Source organism: Theropithecus gelada, chromosome 6 (genome assembly GCF_003255815.1).
Source record: "Theropithecus gelada isolate Dixy chromosome 6, Tgel_1.0, whole genome shotgun sequence".
Classification (NCBI taxonomy): domain Eukaryota; kingdom Metazoa; phylum Chordata; class Mammalia; order Primates; family Cercopithecidae; genus Theropithecus; species Theropithecus gelada.
Genome location: NC_037673.1, coordinates 69,361,351 through 69,385,458, shown reverse-complemented (window position 1 = coordinate 69,385,458; position 24,108 = coordinate 69,361,351). Strand labels below are relative to the sequence as shown.

At 37.8% G+C, this 24,108-nt stretch overlaps 1 protein-coding gene across 2 annotated transcripts in view; it reads right to left on the bottom strand.

Moving 5' to 3' along the window:
* Positions 1-24,108, bottom strand: part of ARHGEF28 (Rho guanine nucleotide exchange factor 28) — a 309,778-nt gene that overhangs the window by 53,307 nt on the left and 232,363 nt on the right. The window contains exons 17-26 of one of the 2 annotated variants that reach the window (XM_025389056.1): positions 18,940-18,995; positions 17,803-17,851; positions 15,782-15,926; positions 15,574-15,695; positions 13,587-13,727; positions 10,580-10,827; positions 7,423-7,545; positions 6,131-6,248; positions 3,932-4,186; positions 2,357-2,433 (exon numbers count right to left, since the gene is read on the bottom strand). In XM_025389056.1, the coding sequence (XP_025244841.1) occupies positions 2,357-2,433; positions 3,932-4,186; positions 6,131-6,248; positions 7,423-7,545; positions 10,580-10,827; positions 13,587-13,727; positions 15,574-15,695; positions 15,782-15,926; positions 17,803-17,851; positions 18,940-18,995 (1,334 nt within the window). Of the gene's footprint in view, positions 1-2,356; positions 2,434-3,931; positions 4,187-6,130; positions 6,249-7,422; positions 7,546-10,579; positions 10,828-13,586; positions 13,728-15,573; positions 15,702-15,781; positions 15,927-17,802; positions 17,852-18,939; positions 18,996-24,108 lie in introns of both variants that reach the window. The other variant, XM_025389057.1, reaches the window with a different exon arrangement.

Genomic DNA, 24,108 nt, shown 5'->3' with positions numbered 1-24,108 from the left:
GACTTAGTGAACACATCTACTTTTTCTTACACATTTTGTGGGTTTGGGCTTTGCCCCAATTTCCAGCTGAGTCCTTTATAAAAACAAAAACAAAGCAAAACTTTCTTGTAGGGACCCACTACTCCATCCTCTTGTTACTTTCAGCTGTTAATCTTCTGGCTATTTCCAAATTAATCACGTCTTCTGTAACATACAGCAAGACAAGCACCTGAGGAAGAAGTTTTTTCTAAAGGGCACAAGGAGTGGAGAATCTCACCTATACTAGCATGAGGGAAACTTTCTAAAATTCTAGGATGAGAACTAGGAAATCCAGATATCTGTATACCGCTAGCCAAATGCTTCAATTCCCTACAATTTAAACTATAAGATATTGTGACACATGGGCTGTTGTCAGATAGATGTAACTCAGGAGTGTATGAACAGTAGGGTGCACCTGACTCTTCAAGGATAAAATGATGCTTTCTCTTTTGCTCTCTGATACCACCAAGGGCTTAGCTGTCATTTATGAATGCAGCTACCTGTCAGGTTAACATCTTTAAAAAACAGTATCAGTAACATTTTACTGTTGTCCATAGCCAAACACATTCCACCAAGAAGAGCTAGGTTGGGTAACTGTCTTCATTCTCCCATTTGGTGGATTGCATTCCTAATACCCCACTTAATGGTAAATGTGGTCTAAGGGTAGCACAGATAATGCCTCAGGAGGTCATATGAGACAAGAGGGAAAGAATCACATTGCAAGTCACGCTCTAAGTTGAGCATTACAGGATCTGAATCCATATGCTACCTTGTCCTAAAAAACAATGTAGTTGTCTTTATGTTATCTACTTCATGATCAATCAGCAGGACATCTGTCCGGTAACATCATCCAAGAAGCAGAATTTGCTTTTCTTTTAGGTCTTTGGTTTTAAAGAAGCATTGGTTTCTATAAAGATGTGAATCTGTTTCCTCTTCCTACATAGCCCTCACCATCCCACAGGTTAAACAAAATGGTCCCCACCTTCCCACTTATTTTCTCATGTTCTTTCAGAGAATCTCTAAGCATCTCAGATAACAGCCTAGAGAAGCCACTGGACAAACCAATAGGTTTTCATGAAATTTGTAATACAGTTCAAATCGATTGGGAACGTAGAGACTTCTTTAAGTCTTCTTCTTATCCTCTAGTGTAGCTCTGTGAAAATGTCTTTGACCTTTATACAACTCAACATCATTGTGTTGATGAAAGGGAATGTGCCAAACAGGATGAAGAAGCCTCTCAAGTCAGCCTGCCTAGTACACAGCGGCAGATGAGGCACGGCTCCCGCCTCTTTCCCAGAATCTCATCCCTGGATAGACATGCTTCTTTGTTTTCTCTGAACGAGGTAACAGAAGCCACATTAAGCTTTGAATTTGCCAAAATTGATTGGAATTAATGGTATCTGCTAATGGTACCCAAATGTCCTAACATTCAGTGGATGATAAGCACTAGCGTTTTAGGGAGCCACCATTACACTGCCCATATTGCTATTATGTGTCTTGGATTCTTTCCTCCAACGGGGTCTGATGCTCCATGATGCTAACAAGGAATTAACTGGCAATATCGTCCTTCTCTAAGTCATTTGGACCAATCAGATGCCATGTAGTAAATGTCATAAAATACTGATTTTATTGCTAGTGTAACTCGACTATACAAAATGTCTTAAATTCTCATTTTATTGCTAGTCTAAGTCTATGTGCTAGAAATTAGATTACTCTAACACACTACAAAAATAGTTTCATACACTGTCTTTAGAAGCTACTATAGTAAAAAGAAGAAAGAATCTTCTCTAAACATTTAAGCATCAGGATGGTATCCCTTGTCTGGCGGAAGGCACATGATGGCAGTCACAGGGTTAGTAAGTGGGAGAGCAGGGCCAATGGGCATGGAGAAAGCCCAGTGCTGGAAGAGATCAGCTGTGCCCAGCATTCACATTTTAGTTGCTGGATCTAAGGGAAGGGGTTTTGGGGCCGAAGGAGCAGGGAAGAGAGGAGTCTGGAGGAAAGACCAAGATAACTAGATGGTATGGGGACATTTGGGAGGCTCAGAGCAGTGCCTGTTCACTAACCACTACTGAAGGACTGCAATATTCTCACAGTTGGTTACGCTGCCGAAACAGCTAAGTACCAGCCCTGGTTGTCATGAAGCAACACTTACCATGCTAATTTAACCTAATGAGATGCTTGTCTCTAAACACTGCAATCACAAATAATAATGGAAATGTAACATAAGCATATACTTCCCTGTGACTATTTTATTTCACTAAGAATTGTAGGCATTTTTCAAGAAAATGTGTGATTAAACCTATTTTTTAAATGCATCACATGGTCATATACTTACAACGGCTGCAAAGATGTATTTCTGGTCTTTTTCTTGTAAAAAGAGCAGCACATCAGTTAGAAGTAGAGCTAGGATATCTTCAAAGAAAAAACATTACTAGTATTAATGAAGCAAACCACAGTTCAAATAAACTTAATAAAAATAAAAAGACTAACATTTAGTGTAAGTATTAAACTTTTATTAAAAAACACCTGTGTTATGATAGCCAAAGATATATGCTATTAACAATTTAATAGAAAGCTGTCTTTAAGTGTGCATGTTTGTGTGTAGCTGTAGGTATAGGTAAATCTCCAGCAAAGTTTAATGTAGTCACTTTCAAAATAGAAGAAAAATACCCATAAAAAAGGAAGTTTTAATAAAATGGAGCAAACTCTTACCTTTGGCAGGAAAAGTGCTGAATTAAAAATGTAAAAGGGCAGCTTCTACTTCAAATTATATATGCCTGCTATTTTGTTTCATCTAGATCTAAGCAAGATTTAGGATTCCGTACTTCCCTTACAAATTGTTCACAAGAAGTCATCTTCATTGCATCCACTGAATAGTCTAACACAAAGTTACCAAACTGATTCTACTAAACAGATAAAGAGCAAATGACTTCGAGCAATAGAATCTACAGGTTGTGGTTAATATTTTTTTCAATACAACATTGCTAGTTGTTGATCAACAAATCCATTTCAGATATTAGTTGCAACCTCCATCAAAACTTGATCATCCTCCAATGGGTAATAATTTTTGACTAGCTAGAATTTAACAGCCTCTTCCTCTCACTGCCTACCTATGGATGTTATTAAGACGAACTGTTAGAAACAGTGGTTCTTAGGCCTGGCTGCATAGTAGACTCACCTGGGGAGCCTTTAAACATCCCACGGGTTTTGGTTTCATCCTCACAGCGATAAAATCAGAATCTCTGGGAGGAGACATGAGCATCCGTAATGTTTTTAAGCTCCAGAGGTGATTCTACTGTGTGGCCAGGGTGAGAAAGCCTGGGTTAGGCAGTGTGATAGCTAATAGTGAGTCCTTAAGAAATGGAATTATCTGCTTTAGACTCCTGAACAGAGTCAAGTTCGTGCCAGTTAGCAAACAGTAGCACTGAGGAAGAGCTTAAACCAGTGTCAGCAGGTGTGTGGATGTATTCTATTAGTCAGTAACAAAGATGACATTCAGAGTTCTTTTTATTTCTCCCCTCCATGGTCTGACAGCCCTAGGCTGTGTTGACACACAACAGACCCTCAAGTGTGTAGGTGTACTGCCTTGCTTTCAACACACCACAGTTACCAGAATAATTTTTCTGTGCCAACAATTAGCAGAACTCTCAGTTCCTTTGATTTCAGACATCACAAACTTGCAAATTCATAAAATATGTATAAAGGTTTTAGCTTGGGCAACAAACTCCCACCAAAGATTTGTATCATTGGCCAGATTTGCCTACTGAAATTCACAAACCAATCTTTCAACTGACCTGGGGTTTGCGCATGTGTACCTGCAATTCTGAACTGTTTTTCTTTTGAAAATCTGTCATCCGTTAAATGAATAATGTGTATGAAGGGAGAAATTGGTATGGTCGAGCCACAGTACCTTTGAAACGACCTGTAGCAGTTTTCCAGTAAACAAGGCCATCATATAACAGAGTCCTTTCTTCACTCATCAGTGCCTGCTTCCTAAACACATGTCCATTTTTGAGCTTCGTGTATGTTTTGTTTTCAATCTTATTTAGGATCTCAAGCCATTTTTGGTTTTTCTCATATTCATTGACTTTTAAATCCACTGTTGCAATCATGTCTTTAATTAAGCAAAGAGCTTTGCATAAGTCTTTATGTTCTTCGGTTCTTTCTGTGTAGGGGAAAAAGAAACAAAAAAATACTATATAACAAACCAGAGTACTAAGGAAGACAACTTTTTCTTTAGTTTAAAAATATAGTTAAATATATTATCTAAACAATAAAAACCCCATAAGAAAAATGTTGGATGAAACTTAAACCCCTAGCCTGGGCAACATGGCAAAACCCTGTCTCTACCAAAAAAGATACAAAAATTAGCCGGGCATGGTGGTGTGAGCCTTTTGTCCAGCTACTCAAGAGGCTGGGGTGGGAGGATAGTTTGAGCCTGGGAGGTAGAGGTTGCAGGGAGCCAAGATTGTACCACTGCATTCCAGCCTACGAGACAGAGCAAGACTCTGTCTCAAAAATAATAATAATAATAATAATAATAATTAAATCCTATAATATCACTCTGTACCTCCCCCCCACCAAAAAGATGTTAAAATATTTTATTATGAAAGGTTTGCATTATTAAATGTGCTTCAGCGGACACATTGTCCTTCAGCGAACAGTAAGATGTCTGAATTCTAGGGATGAGTCTGAGCTTCCCCCTAGGGCAGGAAATGTGTAATATACTAACTTAGGCCTTCCTTCCACCTTCTTAGACATAGGTAATCAATAATCGATCATGCCAAGTTTCTTAAAATTTAAGCCAGCTGTGGGGCCAAGCCAGTAATACTCTCAGAGTCACAGGGTGATATGAACAAGCCTCAGAATCATTTATATTCCTTGATACCTTCCTCCATAAAATTAATATTCAAAATCATACTTTATAACTGCATTAGCATAAATCTGAATATATTACTACTATAATTAAACCATTTTCTTTGACCATTTTCTTTAAAATTAAATATTTTAATTTCTGATGGGTACCATGAAAATATTTTCTTTTACCAAGTGCTGTGCTAATAGATAAATCAGCCATGCTCATACCAAGAGCAAATAATTATTGATTTCAGTTGTTATTCTTTAAAATACTGGCTACCTGCTCTTGTCTCTAGATTATCTTATGAAAATACTCTGAAGGAGTTTCTGAAGCAGCCTCCTGAAGCTCCATATAAAAGTGTATTTGGTGATAAAGACCACCTAGTTGATGTTTATTGAGGCAACTGGAACTGAAAGGTAATGTTTCATGTCATTTTGTAGTGGAGATAACTGAGGCTCAGTTAATAATTTGCCCAGTGAATGAGTGGCAGAGCTGAGTATATACAATGCAACGCGAGTGTACAAAATTCCAAACCCAAGCCCTTTTTAACATAACACGCTACCACCCTCATAATAATCTTTACTCAAGATCAATATGTTAGCCTGAGGATTAGACCATTTTATTTATTCATTCATGGCATTGATGTTTTTATTTATTGATCATCTAGTCTGTACCAGCCATTGCACTAGACATTGAAGATCCAGCTGTAAACCAGACAGACACAGGTCTTATAGATCCCACAAGGAGCTTACAGACCAGCCATGTGCATTCATAGCTTCTTAAAAGATGCCCATATGTTACTCCCTGGAACTTGATGAATTGACAGGGTCAAAAATAGATCCCTCTTATAATCCCTCTCAACTTAGTAACTGATTGCTTGGGAGAGCTGACATTTCGTGATAGGATCAATAGCATGTTTCATCAGACTGTTATGAAAGCAATAGGAAAATAAGGAAGAGGAGGTAGTAAGAAAGCCCAGTGGTGGGGAAAATAAAGAGGGGAAAGGCAGGTTCAAAGTAAGAAGAAGCCAGCTTGGTGTGGGCTACCTGTAGAAATTCAGACTATTATCCATGCTGCAATATAAAAGATAATTTCTAAAAATGAATCCAAATTCTAAGGCTTTAACAGTTTCTCCATCATGAAACTCTTTATGAATCAGAGACCACAAACATTTATGCCTGTTTAGAACACCTCAGCTATGTTTAAAACTAATAAGAGGGGCAAATGTTTATCCCACAAATCACAACTTACCCTTTGTGTACTGCAATATCCTTTCCACCAAGACAGGGTATTTTGTAATACGCTGAGTGACCAACAGAATGCATTCTGGAATTCCTCGGCGTCGAGCCAAAAGATTACTATTTCGGAGCTTAAAAAATATATACATTTTATATACACAAATTCTACCTGTCTTTACTTTTCAGGTGTGAATTTAACAATACAAAGAATCTGCAAGAGTACAATTTTATGCAGACTTAACATTCATTGTTATCAAAATGATGCACTATCACTAATTTAAATTGTATACTTTGTCATAAATTTTAATACCCCAACTCTCCAAGATTTTAAGAAGTTTCAAGTTACTCTGATGTATTTGTAGTTAATTCCAAAAGAAGTTCCAACACTTCTAAGTGTCTTGATTTATAAATAGCGAAATTTTTGAAAAATAATCAGAAATCAAAGTCAGACTTTGAACATCAGTTTGCAGTTTACCATTTGTTTTCCCAACAGGTCTTCCTTCACATTTGCTGTTATTCATTACAGCCCTTAGAGTTCCCTCGAATCAGGACAACTTTTTTTCTAAAAATATCAAAGTATTCCTCATAGCATTCAAGTCCTCAACACATATTTATGTGGGAAAAAAGGGAGAAAATCTGGTAGCATTCTCAACATGGCAGATAAAAATTTAGAATCCAGGAAACTTTATAAGACAAATTTCTTCAACAAATAAATCAGCAGAAGAAAAAAAGGGTGGGATAACATTCAAATTAAGAGATTTAAGAGATATAACCACCTCATACAATGTGTGAACCTTGGTCAGATCCTGATTTAAGTAATCCAATTTTATGAGATAATCAGTGAAATTTTAAGATATCAAAAATTATGGTTAGTTTATTTGTATAATAATGTCATAAATTTTAAGTTTTTCATCTGGAGAAAAATATTACAGATGAAATTATATGATGTCATGAATCTACTTCAAGCTAATTCAGAAGTGGAGTAGATTCTGTGTTTATTTTCACTTTGATTTTTCTGATATATAACTTGTCAGGGCATAAAACAGCTTCCTAGTATGTTACAAATATTCTCAGATGGTTGGAAGACATGACCTCACAAATATACAAAAGGAAATGATTTGGGGGCAATATCATTTGAGTCTTCAGAAAAAGAGACTTTACATCTTTGCCACAAACCTTCCACCTCCCTTCTTCCCCTGAAAAGCATCATCTAGCTATGAAATTTGTTTAAATCATTAAGAAACAAGCATAAACTATTTCTCCATGCTGATTTATCACTTTGTAATAAACTTTTAAAATACTTGCCTTAATAAAATTCTGAAACTTTTTATTCTGCTGGAGTTCTTTAAAGAGGTTAACAGCTTCTTTATGATGGCTACAGAATTCTCCATATATTTTCTTCATTTTACTTGCATTTTCTTCTGAAAACTGGGAAGAATAGCATTTCAATAATGGTTTGTAAATTTAGTAAGTTCTAAACACACAAAAAATATGCAATTTTCATCTATTTCAAAAGAGTATTTGCAAATAAAAAAATAAACATTATAGAGTTTCTGAACACAATCACTTATCTCCTCAGACATTTTTAAAATTAAAATAAAAGAAAGTTGAGTGGTAAGGGTCAACATAATGTGATATTATATTGAACTAATATAATTATCAAATAGCCAAATAAAAAACATTTGATATATTTTATTCTCTTCTTAGTTTTTAATACAAATTTATCATTTCAATTTATAGTTTTAATACTTTTATAGATCGAAAGAAAAGTATATGGCAACATTTGGGGGCCTTCAGGAAGGTCTGACACCCTCCACCCCAAAAAAAATCACTCATTTGGCATTTACATTGGCTAATGACCATGTCCATAGACTCAGTCCTTAGTAAGGAATTTTGCTTTTTTGTTCACACATTACAAGTAGATCAAGAGCAGGCTATCATCAGCCAAGATGAAAGAGACCAGTGAATAATAAGACTGCCTGCTTATTGGCTAATGAAGAGAAGTGGAGATGTGAGCTGGATGTTTCAATAAGCCTTACCTGTAGAAAAACACCTATAGAAAATCCACATAGGAATCAACTTAGAATCATAAAGTGGTGTGAAGAGAACTAGCTGAATGACTTGAAAGCCATTTTTTTGGACTGTGATGGCCTTACATGCACATGTACACACTGAAGAGCATTGTAATGGAAACCAGAACACATCCATCCTCTTAAAAGCACTTAAAATTTACATCACAACCTCTTATCTTTTCGTCTTTGCTTATATGAATGTGTGGGGCCAATAAGCCTCAAATGATAATTCTTAAACTACTTACAATCATTCAAAAAATTACTTGAGTACAAATCTAACAAAACACATATATGACTCATATAGTAAAAACTATACAATGCCAGTGAAAGATGACAAAAACCTAAATAAATGAAGTGCCATACGATGTACATGGATTAGAAGACTCAAAATAGTAAAGATGTCAATTTTCTCCAAACTGATAGACAGTTTTAATACAATTCTTAACAAAATCCCAGTATGCTTTTTAAAAATATAAATAAGACTATTCTAGAATATATATGAAAAGGCAAAAGAACTAGAATAGCTAAAACAATTTTGGAAAAAATAATAAAATGGAAGGACTCAGTCTTCTAAGATTATATAGCTACAGTTATTAACACTATGGAAAGATAGACCCATAGATCACTGAAACAAAATAGGAACCCAGATACCCACATGATTTTGACAAAAGTGGAAAAGCAATTAGACAGAGGAAGAACAGCCTTTTCAATGAATGGCCCTGGAGCAACTTGACATCCATAGACAAAAAGAAAAAAAAAAAAAAAAAAAAAAACCCTCAACCTAACCTAAGTCTTATAACCTGCACCAAAAAAAACTCAAAATGCAACACACACTTAAATGTAAAACATCAAACTGTAAAACTTTTTTTTTTTGAGACAGGGTGCCACTTCTGATGCCCAGGCTGGAGTGCAGTGGTAGGCTCTTGGCACACTGCAACCTCAACCTCCCAGGCTCAAGAGATCTGCCTACCTCAGTCCACAAATAGCTGGGACTACAGGTGCATATTACCACGCTCAGCTAATTTTTATATTTTTTGTAGAGACGGGGATTCATCCTGTTGCCCAGGCTGGTCTCAAACTCTTAAGCTCAAGTGATCCATCCACCTCAGCCCCCCAAAGTGCCGGGCTTTACAGGCGTGCGCCAACGTGCCCAGCCAAAACTGTAAATCCTTTTTTAAAAATAGGAGAAAATGTTTGAGACCTAGGGCTAGACAAAGAATCCTTAAACTTGAAACAACAGCACAATTATTAAGAGGAAAAACTAATAAACTAGACTTCATCAAAATTAGCAAATGAGAAGACAAGTTACAGATTTGGAGAAAGTTTGTCAATCACATATCTGACAAGGACTAATGTCTAGAATATGTAAACAAACCTTAATATTCATCAATAAGAAAACAAACAATCCAATTAGAACATGAACAAAAGACATAAACAGAAATTCCACTGAAGGGGATATACAGATGGCAAATAAGCACGTGAAAAGATATTTAATATCATTAGCCATGAGGGAAGTGCAACTTGAACCATAATGAGGTGACTTTATACCTCTTAAAATAGCCAAAATTAAAAACAGTGGCAATATCAGATGCTGGTGAGGATGTAGAGAAACTGGATTACTTGCACAGTGTTGATGAGAGTGTAAAATGGTACAACCACTCTGGAAAACAGTTAGCAGTTTCTTACAAAACTGAACATACAACTCCCATACAACCCAGAAATTGCATTCCTGGGCATTTATCCCAGAAAAAATGAAAGCTTAGGTTTGCACCAAAAATCTGCACATGAGTGTTCATAGCAGCTTTATTTATAACTAAATAAAAACTGGAAAGCTAAAAACTGGAAACAAGAAGATATCCTTCAATAAGTGAATGAGTAAACGGTGACACATCAATAGCATGGAATACTACTCAGCATAACTCCCCCATTTTCTGCATACAGACCAACAGCTGAATTCCACTGCTGTAAATGACAGGACAAAACAGCTTCAAAAAACAGTACATTTGGAGAAGATGGCATTCTAGCATCTACCTAGGGAAAGCCATGCTAAAGCAACTGCAGATGGAGCTCCCTGCCTTTCTAAGTGTTGCAGACCACTGTAAAACGTGACATTCAGGTGAATTCCTGATTTTTTTCCCCTAAGTGGCCCACTCATTCAATAAATATTTATAGTATCATGCACTGTTCCAGGTGCTGAAATATAGCAGTAATCAAATAGCCAAGAATCCCTGCCTTACTGGGACTTACGAGCTAATGATGGTCAACACATCCTCCGAATGTCACTATGAATGTTTCAAAATAACATTTTTTTACTCTTGTTGATGAAAGGGCAGATTTTGATTCAAACCCCACTTACATCATAAAGGTCAAGGACTTTAAGCTTTTCTTACCTGTTGTACCAGAATATCTCCAATTCGGTCGATCACAAAATTCCTGTCGCTGCCGGCACAGGATTCCTGCCTTCGTTCCTTCATACTGTAGAAGAAAAGCCTGTGGATTTCAAGCAACTCATCTAAACAGGGGAAAATTTTATCCACGGTGCTGTGGTCCAGCTGAAGCTCCTCTTTCATGCCTTTCCTGAAGATCTCAGACATGATGAACAGGGTCTGGATGTGATGCATCTCTGTTTGCATTAGCTCTGAAATGTGTGAGCACACATAAGCCTTAAGCTTTAAAAAGCAAGTATCACTATTAAACTAAATTAGTAACTCAACACTATATGTTACACAAATAAAAAAGAAATGTTTAAGAATTATCAATAATATTCCAATATAAAAGTCAGCCTTAAACATTTCATTCACCCTAAAATATTAAACCATTTTCTTTTATCCAGATATTAAAGAAGATATATATGTCAGGTCCAATATACAAGAATCTAATGTATCTGAAACTCAATAGTATAACTAGCTAGGATCTTTAGATACCTTCAGCTAGGAACTAGGTCTTATTCCAACCTGAATGCCCTTTAAAATACAACTTAGTTTGTTGGCTTCCTTTCTTCCTTTCTTTGTTTGTTTGGTTTTTGCATTGAGCAAGAGCACAATTAATTTGGTGAAATGAATGGAACTAAATAAAGGTCTTCAATGCAGAAAACCATAAGTCCTTTCTATTGCAGAATCTGTCTCCAAAATTCCACTTTCTCCAGGAGAAAACAATGCATCACAATCAATCGAAGGACACCATCAAGAAAGTGGAAAGACAACCCACAGAATGGGAGAAAATATTTGTAAATAATTTATCTGATAAGGAACTTGTATCCAGAATATATATTTTTAAAAATCTTGTAACTCAACAATATAAATAAATAAATAACCAATTCAAAAATAGTCAAAGGATTTGAACAGATGTTTCTCCAAAAGGATATACAAATGGCCAATAAGAACATGAAAAGATGCTCAACGCCATTAGCTATTGGGGACATGCAAATCAAAACCAAAATGAGACATCACTTCACACACATTAGGATAATTATAATAAAAAAGCAATAAACAACTGTTGGTGAGGAGGCAGAGAAACCGGAACCCTCATACATTGCTGGTGGGAATGCAAAATGGTATAGCTGCTTTGGGAAACAGTCTGGCAGTTTCTCAAGTGATTAAACATAAAGCTACAGTAAGACCCCAAAAGTGGAAAAACCCAAAATGTCCATCAACTGATGATTAGATAAACAAAATAGAATATTTGTCATCTATTAAAAGGAATGGTGTACCCATATGTATTACAACTAGGATGAACCTTAAAAACAGTATGCTAAGTGACAAAAGTCAGCCACAAAAGACCGCATATTGTACCATTCATGTAGAATGTCTAGAATAGGCAAATCTGTAGAGACAGAAAGTAGATTAGTGTTTGCCGGAGGCTGGCAGAAGGGGTAAATGGGGAGTGACTGGTAACATGTACAGGATTTTTGAAGTGATGAAGATGCTCTGAAATTAGACAGGACCTGATGGCTACACAACTTTGTGAATATACTAAAAACAACTAGATTGTGTACTTGTAAAGGAGTGAATTTTGAGCAGGTGAATTATACCTCAATTTTAAAACGCATCAGGAGAGAAAATAACAACTCACAATTTACAGGTACACCAAAAGTACTAGTTGCACATTAATGAGTATTTCCAAACTTACTGCAAGTTTTGGGAAAGAACCTTAAATATCAGCCATGGAGAGTCAGCAAGTCTAAACATAGCTTTAATATTTTATCAAAAATAAAAATTTCTTTAATTAGAAATTCACTAATTTTGAATTATTATTTCCTATCATGTTTTTAGTGCCTACTCTATGCTAAGCACTTACCTATATCATTTCATTTAATCTTTTAACCCATTAATACATTATGACCCAGAAAATAGGAATGATTTTCCTCATCTTGAAAAGAGAAACAGTGAGGAAGAGAGGGTAAAGAATTCGCCCAGGAACACAAGCCTTTCTGACACAAAAGGCCATGTAATAATTCATTCCAATGGGTTAGATTATTTTTAATAATATGAAATTGAGAGGTAAATGAAGAAAATTGACAGAATATAAATTGCCTAAGAAATACTAAAAGGGACAGCATCTTCCTTTCCAAAGTAACTCACACCTACACAGCTCTTGACAGATTTCTAAGCACACTCGTACACCATCTCACCTCATGTCCATAACCACCACCTGAGGCAGGTGACAAGGTATCCTAACTGCCTATGGACTTCGGGGCCCATATTTGCATACACAGGATTAGTGAAAAGACCCAGTGTTATCTTTAAAGTAGGGCATCTTCTTGGAACCACATTTTGGCATCTACTTTGTACTTTTTTTCCTAGTCTACAATTTAACTTTCCCCAATCCAGAATGCCTTCATCCCAAATAGCATGACAAAATACAGTCTCACCACAGCTGAATCCTGTACTCAGGATGGCAGCACACAGTCAAACCCTGCCCTAACCCAGGTGCAGCTACTCGGACTGCCCCTGGTCTCTGTGAATGGCTGGTGTATGCAGCCAAACTGGAAGGCCATATGCAATAGCCCTACATTAAAATATGTGAAGGTGTACTGCAGTTCTTATATAGAAGAGGTAAGAGTATAGGCCAAACCGAAGTAAACTTGAAAGGAATATGGGAAATAACATTTGCTCTGTGCCAAATACATATTATACCTCATTGCAATCTCAAAACGGTATTTAAAACCTGAGTATTATTAGGTTATTGCAAAACTGATTGCGGTTTTTGCTATTAATATTATCCTCTTTTTACAGATGGAGAAACTAAGGTTGAGGTGATTTAAATAATTTGTCTGTGATCAGGTAAACAGAAAATGATAGAACTGGGATTTTACCCAACTCTGTACAGTTGCAAATTCCATGTTCTTTTCTCTGCACCTTACTGCTTCAACCCAAAAAGCATATTTGAAATGCTTACCAAAAATGACATCCTGTCTTTTGATGACATCCTTCTCCTGCCTATTACAAAATGAGGGATCCACCACAAGACTCCAAGATTCTGCTTCAAACTCCTGGGCATCACTGCTGAGGTCACTCCACAGAGAATAATCCACAACATCTAACGTGTGTTTAGAAAAGAAAAGCCAGAAGTATAATAACGCAGCACAAATACACCTTCGTAAGTCTAAGGATTCCTCACCCTAAATAAATCTGCTATGAACATGGAAACTATTAAACCAAAACATATTAACATGGAGTGAAACACTTTTTTTTTTTTTTTTTTTTTGGTGAGACAGAGTCTCTCTCTGTCGCGCAGGCTGGAGTGCAATGGTGCGATAGCTCACTGCAACCTCCGCCTCCCAGGTTCAAGCAATTCGCCTGCCTCAGCCTCCTGAGTAGCAAGGATTACAGGCATGTGCCACCACACCTGGCTTAGTTTTTATATTTTTGGTAGCGATGGGCTTTCACCATGTTGGCCAGGATGGTCTTGAACTCCTGACCTCAAGTGATCCGCCCGCCTCAGCCTCCCAAAGTGCTAGGATTACAGGCCTGAGCCACTGTGCCCAGCCAGAGTAAAAACTTCTTAAAACTGGACTGATGAAATGGTCCAAATTAAGACAGCTTTCATGAACGCAAAGAAGAATCAGATATTTAAAAACAGTGATTGTTTATATGAAGGAAAAAAAACATTTGAAGATTATTTTGCTTGTTTTGGCCTGCTCTATTTTAGTTTTATTTTTGGTAACCTACAGAGTCCATAATGTGTGTACACAATCTTGAACACATGAACTTCTTCTGCTCTGGGTTATTTTGCACCGTTTACTAAAATCTGAATTGTGTACTCATCCATTTGGTTTGCTCTTGACTTGCTAAGACACAAAGCAGTGTGTAAGTACTTGAGTCACAAATGAGTGCAGATTTTTCTGATAAAATTACAAACAAACCACACATACATACATGCAACCCTCCCCCGCCACTCCCCCCATACACACTCCTCAGGAAAACTAAATCCTATTTACCCAACGGCACTCATTAGAGAGGTTCCAGCTCAGAGCAGTACAAATGAGATGACAATGAATTTAAAGACTTAAGATTAAAATAAAACAGATTCCTGGGGCAGAGTCCACTCCTCTCTCTTGTCACTACTCTCTTTCCATTTGTTTTTCCTTCTTACTGGTGCAGGTTGTATACAAAAACCAATTTCCTAGATTAAGTACTGCCCTATAAAATACGCTTTAAAAAAATGCTTTAATGGCTGGGCACAGTGGCTCATGCCTGTAATCCTAGCACTTTGAGAGGCCGAGGCAGTTGGATCACCTAAGGTCAGGAGTTCAAGACTAGCCTGGCCAATGTGGTGAAACCCCATCTCTACAAACAATACAAAAATTAGCTTGGGGGGGGGGATGTGCACCTGTAGTCCCAGCTGCTCGGGAGGCTGTGGCAGGAGAATCGCTTGAACCTGGGAGCTGGAGGTTGCAGTGAGCCGAGATCATACCACTGCACTCCAGCATGGGCAAGAGTGAGACTCCATCTCAAAACAAAATGTTTTTATTCCCCTAGGAGGCAACAGATGGGGTAAGTATCTCAGAGATCCAAAGAAGACCAGTCTCAACTAATTAAAGTATGTTTTGATATAGGATCCTATTCCAATTCATCAATGGCTAGAAAACATTTTTAATAATAAGCACATAATATATTTCATTCTCCTCATTATGCTTGTGACATTCTTTTAGTAATATGTCTATTTAAAATTTACATCATATTTCCTTGGTCACTATCTGGTTGTCTCCTCTGGGGCTAAATTTTCATTCTTTTAAAAAGTAGAACCTGTACCAAAGAGACACCCTGCAACAGACTTCATTGAAAAAGAAAAAAAAATGCTTCAATCTTATTTCCTTCAGAAAATATCCTTTTGGCAAATGCTAACAAAAACACAAATAAATGGAAGTGTGTCTTCTCCTCACCTTCCATTATGAAAGACTCTGTAGAGGGAGAAGAGCCCATGGACTGTAGCAGCTCATCAGAATGAGACCTGCTTCTGCAGCTGTTACTGTCACTCTCAGACTCCAAGGATGTGGCTGACCTCCTGAAGTTAGGAGAGAGGGAGGGGAGCAAAGTTAGCCCCAGCAGCCTCTCTGAGCCATTAACACGTAAAAACACACTCAGCCTTACCTTTCCAAGGTGGTGCCTGGAACACTTCTGGACAATGGATGAACGTGTCCCGCAGTCTCCCTCTTTCCAGTCGGCAATCCAACAGGCATGGAGGAAGAAGGGTGCAAGGAGAGACCCGGCTGTGGGATGTCTCTAAATGAAGAATCTGGAAATCGGAACAGATGCTTCATGTGGTTTCCAGGTCAGTAATTACAAGTAAAAGTAGTCACTTAAAAGCCAGAAAGCTAAACCCTGCAATGACCACTTGTAATCTGTCGCATGCTCTGCCTTAAAACCAGTCTCCCTGCTACATCCTGACCCTTGCTCCTAGTGTCCCTTTCATTTGACACCCTCCTGACACCCATGCAGCAGGCCTACTTCCGCATCTCCACTTGGAGACTGTGGGTGTTTTGGATTGCACAAACAAACAAGACAATGGAATGGAGAAATACTGCGCCAGCTTTCCCATAAATCACTGCTTGTACTCCTTGGAGCCAGCTTTAAATAGTTGCAAGGTGTTATTAGTACTGTTACTGAATGCATATTGTGTGTATAAACAAGCATCCACACACGGAGAACACATCAATGGAATGGAATGATGCTGGAGAGCCTATTCTTCACGGTATAAGGATCTCAGGCAAATGAAACCTGCAAGCCAAGCTGGGCTATTCTCTCTCACACATGGAAAACTAAATAGGGCTTCTGTATTTTTCTGGTCAGTTCTAAAATATTCTGGGCAGAGATGCATTTACATTTGACGTGTACTATAAATGACTCAGAAGACATTTCAGTCCCATATTACAGCTGTGTAGCATATACATTCTCAAGCAAAAGGGGAAAAAATGCTAACATAGATCCCAGACATTACAAACCATTTTACACATGCATAAGTTAGTTTTATTCTTACAACTCCCATGGGACGAGGAGTAATACATGGTATTTCATCAATTCTAATATACTATTTTCACATTTAACCCTATGAAAATGAGAAGCCCCTTATAACTAACATCATCAAAGAGACTTTTGGGGTCAAGGCAAAAGAGTGATGTGACAGCTGTTACTACCTACACCAACTTAACCTAATATAACATTACACCCAATAGCATGTTACCACAAATTTGCATGCCTAATTGTCCCCTGATTAAAGTGGTTTTAAAATATCAGTCACAATTTGTTACATGGAAATGAAAAGTTACCATGCACTTAAAATTCCTGCCACATGTCAAGCAACACAACTTTACGCAGAAGACATCACAAAATCTCTCACAATAAAGCAAGAGATTTTCCAGTTTAGGAGACATTGGTGTGATTGGTTCTTGTATGCAATGTAAAGAACTGTCAAAGGGCACCGATTATTTTCAAGAGAAACTGCTTAAATTTCAGCAATATACACTTCAGGAAAAACACAGCCACCGAATTTTAAAATATGCAAACAAAATTCCAGCATGCCTTGAAATTTCACGGTCATTCTAAAGGTGCTAATGAGATCATAGCCTCAAGCACAGCTAATGAAACACCAGGTAACTATAATAATGGACAACAGAAACTGATAAGAATCTATAGACTCCAAATTTGAAGATTTTTTCCATCAAACATTGCAATTCTTAAGAAGAATGTGGTGTGTATTTGTATAGACAAATATATTACTGCAATATTACTATACTATGCTACTGCTAGGAAAACAAAGTAATGTACATTTCATGTAGTATTTCTCTTTTCCTCGAAGGATTATTAATACATCAGCAGAGCATATTCCACTAGACAGCATCTTAGAATTGAAGCAACATGGTAATACCTTCTCCTTATAGCCTTCCCTAATATAAAAGATCATATGGTACATACAACACAAAAGTTCTTAGGCTGGGCTACAAGTTGATAGCCTTCTTGACCACTTTATAAAACTAAAAATTATGCCAAGCATATGTTATGAAAGAAGAAATAACTGGATAAATAAGAAAACAAAAGGAGATATTTTTATAATGGAAAAATGTGTAGTATGTATTAAATTTTTTAAAGTTCTTGTCATTTTCCACATCACTTACTTCCAAGGATGGTCTGTGGTTTGTTCTTGTTATATTTCTCTTGGAATTTCTGGTGAAGAATATTAGAAACACATAAAGTAAGATCAAAGTATCACTGGACTGCAAGAATATCCACATAGTTACACAGAACAGGATTCTTATCTACATCATTTTTGTTATTTTATTTCCAAGAGGAATTCAAAGCGAAATACATTAAATGCAATGAAGAGTAAAATGTGATAAAACGCGCAAGTTATAATGAAGGGGGCCTCAAGAACATGTGCCTCGCCTCCTGAACACTCCTGGCTTCATTAAAAGCCTCGGGGAACCAGAGGTCTCCAGCTCACGTGTCCAGACCCAGGCTGAAAGTTCCTATCAATGCTGCCTTTCTCCTTCTTGTTTCTTTGTACCTCCTGCTATCCTTCCTAACTATAGGAGACAACCACCTGGAGCACTGAAATGTCACCTTCAAAACAGCCCTCAACTCTGTAATCTGACACAATATGTGTTCCTGTCGACACAGAGGTTTGCAACTGCAAGTTTCCCCCGAAGGATCATCATGCTCACTCACGTGCATCTGTGACATGACTACTGAGTGGAAAAGAAAGGAACAGAATCACAGACACCTTCACCTACTCAAGCCCATTCCCAACTACAGAGGACATTCTTCTAGTCCAGTGGTTCTCAAACTGAGGTCTCAGAACTAGCAGCAGCAGCATTACCTGCAAACTTGGTAGAAATGCACATTCTCAGGCCCCACCTCAGATCTATGGAATCAGAAATTCTGGAAGTGGGGCCCAGAAATCTGTGTTGTCACAGGTCTTCCAGTGATTGTGAGGCTTTCAGACATTTGTGACTTCCTACTCTGCTCTTCATTTGCGTGTACCCAGGGCTTGCACTGGTAAACCAAGCAGGTCTCTACAGAAAGCCTAACCTAGCCACAGCATATAACACAAATATCTGGACTTGAGCTTTCCTTCCACTTCTAACAGTGTACAGTTAAGCAAATAACTATACACTTTGAGCACATGTTATATTATCGCTATCATGATCGTTTTAGAAATAAATCTATAAACGGCAATAAAAGAGTAAAAGCTCAAATAGATACTATGAAGCAACCATGCTAGATACAATATTCACAGATTACTGAGCAATTACCTTGGTGCATGGAGGCGCAGCATCTTTACAACCCTTGTGCACATTTGCATTACAGTCTGAAATAAAGGGAAAAGATACAAAAGCATCCATCTTACTTAATTAGTCTGAAATTAATAAGACTGCATCATGCTTTTACTGGTCATTATAAAAATAACACATAAACATTACGGATATCTGGAAAACTGAAGAAGGAAAGACAAATATTTAAATCACATGTATCCTCACACCTCAAGCACAAGCAGACTGCTATTATTTTAATCTCTTTGGAGATATTTCTCCCCATATGCACAGGATCTTATCAATTACTAAATCTGGAGTTAGGAATGATATATACTTCTGTGAAGCTTCTGTGTCTCCCTGAGAACTCACTTCCTATTACATGTTTTACATTGCATGGGATTTCTGACACCTGGCTGGTAGTAACTCCCCACTCCCACATTGGGTAAAATGCCTATCACAACCAGAAGAAAGAAACTCTTAACAATGCTGAAAAAAAATGTATTGTGAGGTTTTGGCAAGAATTCCTACTAACTAGAAGTTTTAAGTAGTCTAATTAAATGAGAAATGTTAGCCCTGTGCCCATTGTTTTATATCATAAAAGATCCCATGTTTTATATCATAAAACAATGGACACATGTCATAAAACAATGTCATCTCACTGGAAGAATGTAAGAATGTAAGGGAATACTTTCCCTGCCCCTTTCTGCCCACGAACACAGACACTGAGGCTGTCCTCATGGAAAGCTCCACTGTATGGGCACTGGTTGCTGCCAGGGTGCTGTCTTTGGGTCCTTTCCCCTCCCACCTCCACATCACCACTCCCCACACACTGTAGCATAGACGGAGGAGCCTGGGTGCACTGGAAATGTATGCAGAAGGAATCCTTCTGTGGGAGTGGAAGATCCCATGTTGGTCCATCAAAGCCACACTGCATAAGTGCCACTGACCCACTGAGAACTGGGCAGGAAGCTGAGCCCTACAACTGTCCTCAGGCTGCCGGTCTGAAGAGGCATTTCAGTCGACACGCCAGTGGCCAGCAAGCAGGGCCCAAGGCTAATCTATGCATTGGCCCGGCTGATAAGTATCAGATTCAGACAGCCCTCTCCTCATGGCAGAGTGAGTAAATAATAGAGAAAATGTAGATGCCGTAAGATACCACAGAACAAAGTTACACCAACAACTCACCAGAAGAAGCAGCCACTGAATACTAGATCCAGAAATAGGAAAGAAACTTTAGATACCTGAAAAATTGTTCTTGGTAAGAGGCAGAAGACGGGGGCCTCAGCAAAATAGAATGAAAAGGCATGAAGGGAGAACAGGATGTGAGACTTGGCCTGCAGGAGGAGAGGAAAACGGAGCTTCATGAGACAGGCAAGGACTGCAAGGAAGGGAAAGAGACAAGAGCACAATCTGAACTGAACTGAGAAGTATCTGTGTGGTGCAGACATCAAAACCAAGCTATGAAATTACACTGGAAAGACTCCCTCCAGAATGTGGAGAAGAGGAAGGGTATAATTATCACATAGACGTCATACAAACTACATAGATAGCAGAGATCACACTTACCCAAGGAAGAGATCAGAAAAATTAGATCAGAACAGTGACAGACAAAGCCACCATAGACAAGAATTCTATAAAGCTGAAAAAGCGCCCAAAACGACACATCAAAAGTTCTCACTGTTTCCTAAGAAAAATAATTAAATGACACCTATTCTATAGACACATCCTGACAATATCCATATGATTGAAAAATGAAAAGTCCTCAAGCATAAGGCAGAAAATGAGGGTTATCAACAAAGGAATAGGGTCAGGTTGGCCCTAGACTTTTCCACTATGATAATAAATGCCCAAATCTATTGCAACAATGTTGGCAAAGCAATGAAGGGAAAAGACTTTGGTCCAAGAATTTATTTAACTAGGTAGGTTGTTTGTCTTGTGTGGGGAAAAAAAAAGAAGAAGAAGAAGATATGTCCCTTGGTACACAAAGTTTCAGATCAACAGATCACTCCTATTTTAGCCTCTTCAGGATAGAATCAAAATTAGGAGTTCAAGAAGGATTCACTGTAGTTTTTCTGTTTCTTAAAGAAAAAAAGTGAGCAGCAAAACAAGCTAAACTAAAAATCCCATCTAAAAAGTTGTAGGTAGAGACAGAGTTGAATAAAAATGTCAACTCTTTTTGAAACAGAAAATTATACTTGAAAGATTAAACATAATAATCTTATAAAAAGAATACTTTAATAATTCAGTGTATTAACAGAGGCTGGGTGGGGGAGAATAAACATAAGGGAAATAAAAAAGTATTAAATTATTAGCCTTCCACAGCCTTAAAGCTACCATTAGTTGATATTAAAAGAGCATATCTTGCCAAATCCCTGGAGAAGACAAAAGCAAACACCACATGGTCTAAATAGCTAAACTAGACATCAAGGAAAACAGCAAAGACCTATAAAAGATATGTTGGTAGCAGTAAAATTAAATGTAAAATTTTAAAAACCCTGTTATAAAACAAGGTCCTTCAGCTACATTATAGATTATGCCTAGCTAAATTAAAGACATGCACCTCAAATCGAAAACACTGAAATAGTTGAGAGAAATACAAACAAATGGAAAGCAGGAAGAATATTAAGTTCAGACAAAGTAAAATTAAATGCAAAAGGCATCTAGTGACATTAAAAGGATAACTTTATGTTAAGGTTAAATCTACAATGAAGGTATGACATATAAATTTCTGTGTAACAGATAACGTAACATCAAAATAACAGCCAAGAAACTTATTTATAAGCAAGGGGAATTTTATAGAAACAGAATTTTGTGGAAAATTAGCAACTCAGGCTTTAACAGAGGAAAATTACACAAGAATTTTGAATACTTATGCAATACTATGTGTTGTTTTATATCATATCTTATTTTAAGATTAGGAATATTAACCTTCACAATTAAAAACAAAAATGCACCCATGGAAAAAGATTATTTAACCGAAACAGCAGAGGCTGTACGTGTCATATTTGTAGTGCTCAATGGAAAAACCTTAATGTGAATAAGCAAAGTTTAAACCACCCTCTCCCCCGCCAAAAAGAAATGCTGTAAATTTTGAAATTACTTCTAAAAAAATTGTGGGTAAAAGAGGAACTCAAATATACACTTTGACCTACTCATCTGATTCTATAATTTAATCTTAGGCAATTGCCAAATATGTGGACAATCATATGTGTGAAAGAATGCTCATTGCCAAATTATTTATGTTGTTTAAAAAATTAGGAAAAAATTAAATGTTCAAAAACAAATAATTAAAAACATTTGATGTTAGCATCAAATGAAACAGCATTAAAAGCTCACATATAGCCGGGCATTGTGGCATGTGCCTGTAGTCCCAGCTACTCAGGAGGCAGAGGCAGGAGAATAGCTTGAGCCCGGGAGGCAGTGGTTGCAGTAAGCCGAGATTGCACCACTGGACTCCAGCCTGGGCAACAGAGCAAGGCTCTCATAATTTTTTATGGTTATAAGGAACTCCCTTAAAATATTAATAGTCTTTTTCTCTAAGTGGTAATATTATAAATAAAAAGTTTCTGCTTAAACCTTGTAACCTCTATGAATACTATTCCTTTATTAAGAAATGACTGTTTTTAAAGCTAAATGTATCCTAGGTACTTTCAGCAATTTCCATCACATTCACTCAACTCAATGAACCAACATATTCTTTACTACAAAAGTTTCCCTTTCAGTGAGCCCTGGCTCCCTAGGCTTTAGTGGTCGCCAGCTCTGCATGAGTGACTCAGGACCAGCTTTGTGAGAGCTGCTGTAGGGGCTACACGGGAGTCACCATGTGATTAGGGCCCTGAAATAACTTTATTTCTTTTAATAGTTAAAACGCAGGGAGACTGTACATAATCCAATTTTAAATGGATATGAAAGTGATAGGCAGGAGTTTGGGCCACAGTGGTCAGGGAAGACCTCCAATGAGGAGGTAAAATACCAGGATCTATGCAGAGGAGCGGGAGAAACTGAGAGGGAGGAGATGATCACAGGCAAAATGGCAAAGGCAGGAAATCACCTGCAGTGGGAGGAAAGGGCAACGGAACTGGCAGGGCCTGACTGTAAACTGAGGCTGAAGGGGGCCTAGAGGTCTAATGAGCAGGTCACAGACAAGGGAACCAAATGCCCATGGGAAGAGCTCGGACTTAGCCCAGTAGACAACAGAGGTCCTTAAGTTTACGTGGGCTGATGAAAGTGGTGTTTTACAAAGATTACTGTGCGAAAAGTACTGTGGGATCATAAATTGTAGATGAACATATCTGGAAAGGAAGAAACTAGCACAGCTCCCTCCCAGCATTCTAGAAGATGGTGATGAGAATCTCCCAGAGTGGCAACAGTGAGAAGGGAAAGAAAAGAGTGACTGCGTGACATTGACAGGACAGACAAGAGGGCAGTGGAATCAAAGCAGCCAGGGTTGAAGCTTGTGATGCCAGGAACATGAGCCCAAGGATGGCCTATTGGGTGTGGACTTTGAGGTCGGTTTTAGACACGGTGGGTTTCGGAGACGATGAAATCTCTGAGTGATGATTCCCACACATGGTCTCTCTACGAGCCCCTGTGCCTGCCACAGTCTTAGTTTATACCTGTAGTTTTTACCATAATTTTCAAAAGTGGCCATAAATTACATGGGTACTCAGCCTCTGAGCAACTGAATATGGAAATACAAAGTAAGGAAAGAAGATATTAATATAGGAGTAATAGGTCTAAATATGATATTTTAGAATATAAGATTGGATGACTATATTTGGGAACAATCAAGGGAAAACGAACAAGTGCCCAAGAACTAAGTTCTGAGCGTACCCAGTATTAGGGAAAAAGAGACAACTGAGGTGGTAAAAGAGAAGAGTAGTGTGCCATGGAAAAGAAGAAACATCCCTGAAAGGAGAGATGTCGCCCTGGAAACAAGAGACCAGTGAGTCTGAACAATGAGGAAAGGCTCATACTTGACTAGAAAGTGACTCTCACTTTCCATCAAAAGCAGAACTTCTGCGAAGCAATATGCACAGAGGTCAAAATGCAGATGGTTAATGAAGAAATGGCAGGGACAGGCTTAAAAGCAGTGGGTGGAGATTATCCAACTTGAGGAGTCTGTCTTTAAACAGGGAAGGGAAAGGTCTTGGGTATGGCCAGGGATGC